Source organism: Dromiciops gliroides, chromosome 2 (assembly GCF_019393635.1).
Source record: "Dromiciops gliroides isolate mDroGli1 chromosome 2, mDroGli1.pri, whole genome shotgun sequence".
NCBI classification, from domain to species: domain Eukaryota; kingdom Metazoa; phylum Chordata; class Mammalia; order Microbiotheria; family Microbiotheriidae; genus Dromiciops; species Dromiciops gliroides.
Window position 1 is genome coordinate 360,707,141 of NC_057862.1, and position 6,000 is coordinate 360,713,140.

At 47.3% G+C, this 6,000-nt stretch overlaps 1 protein-coding gene across 14 annotated transcripts in view; it reads left to right on the forward strand.

The window, feature by feature from the left end:
- Nucleotides 1-3,680, forward strand: part of PROCR (protein C receptor) — a 28,416-nt gene extending 24,736 nt beyond the window's left edge. For all 14 annotated transcript variants that reach the window (XM_043985111.1, XM_043985099.1, XM_043985105.1 and 11 more), the window contains 3 exons: nt 1,234-1,485; nt 1,887-2,171; nt 2,491-3,680. In XM_043985111.1, coding sequence (XP_043841046.1) covers nt 1,234-1,485; nt 1,887-2,171; nt 2,491-2,606 — 653 coding nt within the window. In that variant the 3' untranslated portion in view covers nt 2,607-3,680. The remainder of the gene's footprint in view (nt 1-1,233; nt 1,486-1,886; nt 2,172-2,490) is intronic.
- Nucleotides 3,681-6,000: the final 2,320 nt, after the last annotated feature.

Below are 6,000 nucleotides of genomic sequence, written 5' to 3' on the forward strand. Positions count from 1 at the left end.
TCAATTGTTAACGATTTTGAACCAGATCTATAACTTCAGTGGTATAAGAAAGTCCCAGTGAGGAAACTCTCTCAATGCAGTTCTGTACCTGCTCAGAAATTTATAGTCTTAGTGAGTTTCCTGGGGGTACTAAAAGGTTAGGTGACTTGTCTAGAGTCACACAGCAAGTGTGTAGTCAGAAGGGATACTTGAACCCAGGACTTCATGACCTTCAGGCAGGCTTGATATCTACCATACCTTTTTTTTTTTTTTTTAATTTGGTGAGGCAATTGGGGTTAAGTGACTTGCCCAGGGTCACACAGCTAGTAAGTGTTAAGTGTCTGAGGCCAGATTTGAACTCAGGTCCTCCTGAATCCAGGGCTGGTGCTCTATCCACTGTGCCACCTAGCTGCCCCCTCTACCATACCTTGTTGACTGTCGATTATTAATCTACCCCAGTATAGATGTCTCTATGCGTGTGTATATACCCTAGTAAACAATTTATATATATTCCCAGAGAAAGTATGGCACTTGCAGTTACAAAATTTCTAAGCAAAATATACATATCAAAAGAAAAGTCATGGAAATTACATAACCAGATACCGTAGCTAGAAAGATGATACATTTATCATGCATTTATGATGTGCCAGGCACTGAGCTAATGACTAGGAATACACACAGAAGCAATCAAAACAGTCCCAATTTACATCCTAACAGGAGAAGACAATACATAAGAGGGAACTGCAAAGCAGAGCACTGGAAGTTACATGCACAATGGCATGGTGTGGACATAAGTGATGCTGGGGCCTAGGGCTTGGCAACATAGGTCAAAAGCTCAGCTGTCAGAGCTAAGGGATCCAGGGATGGATCCAGGGTACCGGGGAAGAGGAGATAGAAATGATGGTCCAAGTAGATACTTGGTCTGTCATGGAGCAGAACAGGAAGTCACCTGGAGGTCTGCATACAGGCAAGATGAGTCGAGGCAATCATAATTTTAATAGGCCCTATAAGAGAGATCCAGAAAGGCAGGGACAGATAGATGCATTACCTCCTCGACCTCCACATCTCTATTCCTGGGTCGCACAGAGACATACATGTAAATATACATACATGTAAACACACACACACATATACTACCATATCACCTCCAGACAAATATTGCACACAAACACATGCTCAAGTCCGCACCTCATTTCTGCCCCTGGGATCCATACTGATGTCCATCTGTCCGTCCTCTTGTCTCCGACGATGTAGGTTCCCAGAGCTTCCATATACTCCAGATCTCTCACTTCTGGAACCAGTCCTCAGTACAGTTCTGGGGCAACGCCTCTCTAGGGGGATTGACCACTCATACTCTGAAGGGCAGTGGCCACAACATCACCATCCAGCAGCTGAAACCTCTGGAGTCCCCTGAGAATTGGCAGCAGACTAAGAAGCACCTGCTCAACTACCTTGATGAATTTCAGGTCTTAGTCCGACTGGTGAACAAGGAACGGGGAGTGGCCTGTGAGTGGGGGTGAGGGCCGGGCTGGAGATGGGGAGGGTCTCCATGTGGGGGAAGGCCTTTGGATGGGGGTGGAGCTTGCTTCGGCTGGGAGGACTCCCTGGGACTGGTGTAGGAGCCCCTAAGGGCAAGGAGCTTGGCATCTGCCTTCAGGCCTTGTTGGACCTCTATCTTGGAAAGAATCAGAGCCAGAGACCAAAGCCAGGTGATGTCTGCCAGGACCTCTTTTAGCTGGGCAGACCCTACGTTACCTAATCTAAAGGCTGAGAACTATCCTGGCAGATCACCTTAGCTGGCTTCTCCCTTCCCCACTATTCCTCTGAGTCCCATAGTCTTCCCTACTGTTTTCAGATCTGGCTTCCTCTCCCTTCACAAGCCCTTGACCTGGCTTCTTTCCCCGTAGTCCCGCTGACCCTGCACTGTTCTCTGGGCTGTGAATTGCCCCCTGAAGGCCAAGACGCCCATGTCTTCTTTGAGGTTGCCCTGAATGGGAGCTCTTTTGTGAGCTTCCAGCCAGAGAAGGCCCTGTGGTCAGCAAATCCACACCAGGGCCACCCCCCAGAGCTGTACGACTTCACCCTGAAGCAGCTGAACAACTATAACCGAACCAGATTCGAGCTTCTGGATTTCCTACAGGACACATGTGTGGGCTTCCTGAGGCAGCACATGGACAGGGTTTCAGGATCAGGTATGTGGCTAGATGGGGATGGTCAATGGGGCACAGGGCCCAGTCCAGATGTGGGGGGTCCTCAAGGAATTAGATATTCTGGTACCATCTGTAGGACCCCTCCCCTCCCAGTCATCCTGGGGCAAGAGAGAGATGGAGATCAGAAGTCTCCAGTCTAGATAAACAGCTTGCCAAAGTCTCCCCAGGCTGACCTCCCCACATCTTACCAGGGTCAATCCATTCATCCCACCTCTCATTCAGCAGAGATTTGCTAAACACCATGTGCCCACCATTGCTTGCTCCTTCTCTGATTCAGAGCTGATCCCTTCATTTTCTGCAGTGTCCCAGGTTCCTCGATCCTACACAATGCTGATCCTGGGCATCATCATGGGTGTCTTCACTATCTCCAGTGTGGCTGTTGGCATCTTCCTGTGCACAGGGGGAAGGTGGAGCTAATCTTCCTCCTTGCTACAAAAGCAGGACTGGTTATCCCATCCCAGAAAACCACCTGAGACTGAGGCTCTATGGATCCAAGAGGGAGTGATGGATTATACCCTCATCTGGCTCCCTTGATCTCTCACCAGAGATTTTGGCCTCAGGAACTCTATAGATGCTTCAGTTGGGGTTCGTACCCTGAGAGAGATGCAGCACCATGGGTGTATCCAAGGACAACAACATGAAAATCGACCCCAAACTGTTCAACAGTAGGAATCCTAGGGTCATCCAGTCTAAGCAGGGTAAGGGTCACAGCATTTAGAGCTTGAGCAAACTTAGAGATCACCTAGTCCTCATTTTAAAGATGAGGAAACTGAGGTCCTGAGAGGTTTAAGAAATTTGTCCAAGCTCAAAAAGATAGTAGGTAGCAGACAAATGGGGTTCCAAACTTAATGTTCTTTTTGCTACCCCATGATGGGCCATGGAAGTGGTAATATCTCCTCCTGTTGAAGCCAGAAAGCCTAATGATGGAGTCATTACATAAAAAGAGCCATTAGAATGATTATGGACCAATGGATTGGGACTGTGGGTGAGAAATCACTTCTCAGGTAGGTGGGATTTCCATCTCTTACAATGACAGAACCGTACTACCCCCCAACCCCCACTCCCAACATGCAGTGACATTGAAGTAAACAAGAGTCCCCTCCTACGTCAAGGACAAGTGACATCTAAACCTTATTTCTCTTTTTCTCTTGGAAAATGCCATTAGGAGTCCCATTTCTCATCCCACTTCCCTCAATAGTTCCTATCAGTAGAATAGGACAGAGTCTGGGAAGGTCTTGAAAGTGAAAAAATGAGTGCAGGGAGAGGAAAAGGGTAGTCAGTTCCCATCACTGGGGATCTTCAGCCTAGGAGATTAAAAACCTGATTCTGCCAATGACACATGTGAGCTAACCTCTCCATCTCTCTGGTCCTCAATTTTCTTGTATGCAAAACATGGATAATACTTGCTTTACCTACCTCACAGGGCTGTCGTGAGGATTTCATTAGATAGGAGTGTCTGTAAAATAATTTGTAACCATCAGACATCTGTGTGGCCTCTATTATTATTACTATTGTTAATAAATTTTTTTTATTATTTTTCTGAGAAAAGTGAGATCTTATTCCTAGGGGGTTGGGAATGGGAGCCCATCCAGTATGACCCACCCTGCCTCCTCAGGAAGGGAGGGAGCCAATGGATCCTTGTTGGAGTCTAGAAATTACAGAGACATAGCCCCTCTTTTTCCTGTGCTAGAGAAAGAAAGGGCAGCAGGGCTCAGTCGGCTGACCTCATGCTCCGCCCAGATACATAGGCCTGGTTAGAATGATATCAGGAAAACAATCTGGGGGCCTCTGAGGCATAGGCTTCTCACCCTAAACACTTCCCCACTTGGGCTAAGGACTGAAAAGAGAAGCAGAACAGAAGACCCCTTGGACTGGGCTCTCAGGGTGGGAACTTACCCCATGTATGTACCCTGACCTGTTGTCCAGCTGCTGGAGTCTTGTCCCTCCCCCCCCCCCCCCCCCGCCCCAGCCCTGACTCTAAACTCCATGCTTCATACCAGAGGTCACCAATTTTTGGACCGAACTTCCTAACACGGATGAAATCATTGTTGCTTGTTGGTCTGATTGAAAAGACAGAAGTAATGCTAAGAATTTGGCCCACGTGCTAAAGCCCTGGCTTTCAAGGTTCCCCATGATATGCCAAGGTAGTAGTCAGAATTCCCACCTTCTGAAACCCTACTAATCCTTCAAGGCTCAACTCAGGTGCCATCTCTTCCAGGAAGCCCCTCTTTATCCTTTGGCTGGAAGTGACCTCTCTCTTCTGAGCTCCCACAGCACTTGATTTGTGCTTTTCTTTTTCTTTTTCTTTTTTTGTTTTTGTGAGGCAATTGGGGTTAAGTGATTTGTGCTTTTTTTTTTTTCGAGGCAATGGGGGTTAAGTGACTTGCCCAGGGTCACACAGCTAGTAAGTATCAAGTGTCTGAGGCTGGATTTGAACTCAGGTACTCCTGAATCCAGGGCCAGTGCTTTATCCACTGTACCACCTACCTGCCTCAATTTGTGCTTTTCTTGACCCTCCTTTTATTCTGCCTTATGTGTATAACATCCTCTCTGGGCTTATTTTCCCAACTCCCACTTGAACCGTCAGATTAAATCCACCCAAAGTAAGGACAAATTGGCCCCTAAGGATTGTAGGGCGTAACCCTGAAAGTTTATGTCTTCAGATACTATCACTCATGAGCCCCCATCTAGTGTGCTCACCACAATTTTATCAATCAGTTGACATCAATTAGGGAGTTTTTACAAAGGGATATTTGCTAAGAAGGTTTACTGAGGACAGAAAAGACAATGTGATCCTTCCAAACTGGCAAGTTCACTCTCCCCTTGAACACACAGACAAGGTCCCTGGAGATAGTGAATACATGGGGCCAAAAAATATCTTGAGGCTGTGGATCCTGGAAGTCCTTTTTTTCCTTTACAATCCTTCCAAAGTTTGTTTTGGGACTTGTCATCTGGATGGATGAGTTTTTCCTTTGCTGGGCTGAACAAACTGAGCATTCTTCTAGGATTCACTGTCTTAATTGATAAACCAGTCCACTACTGGGCTGGGTCAAGCAGGTTACCTTCTCAGGGCTAACTTCTTAGCAGATTCAGCCACTATTGCTACTGGCTATTGGAATCTCTCCTCCTGACTCTGGTTGCTGAGGGAACCTCTGATGACTATTCTGAATTCTCAAGGCTCACAAGGTAGTAACCTGGACCATTCTTTCTCTGGGTACTTATTCACCTAAAATCAGGAAAGAATAGACACTCACACTCACATGCATATATAGTAGGCTTCCTCCAGTCTTGGACGACCATGGATCAGTGCCTTGAAGAGCCACAGGCCACAGTGTGGCTGTGCAGTCTGATACGGGAGCCGCAGCTCCTGCCACAACAAGGACACTAGAAAACTGCGCTCTCTGTTGCCCATTGGTTCCTGTGTCTCATTCGTTTTTCTTCCTTCAGAGCTTGGAGGTCCATCTCAGCTGTGCGCAAGCTGCTCCTAAGTATTGAATTCCATCAGGCACAGTCCTTGGCCATCTCCTCCCAGCTGCCAGTGTCTGCCAGAGCCCTCAAGTCTCGCTTGCATACATCTCTATAGTGAAGCTGGGGGCGGCCAGCAGGTCTTTGGCCTGAGGCTAACTCATTCCTCAATGCATGTGGTGCACATGACCAAGCTGTCTTTGTTTCAGTAGTGTGTAGATGCTTGGAAGTTGCTTGTGTTGGAGCACTTCTGTGTTAGGATCCTACCTGACCAAGATATGCCAAGGATGCACTGAAGGCAGAGCATGTAGAAGCTATTAAGCTTCTTCTATTGTCTAGTGTATGT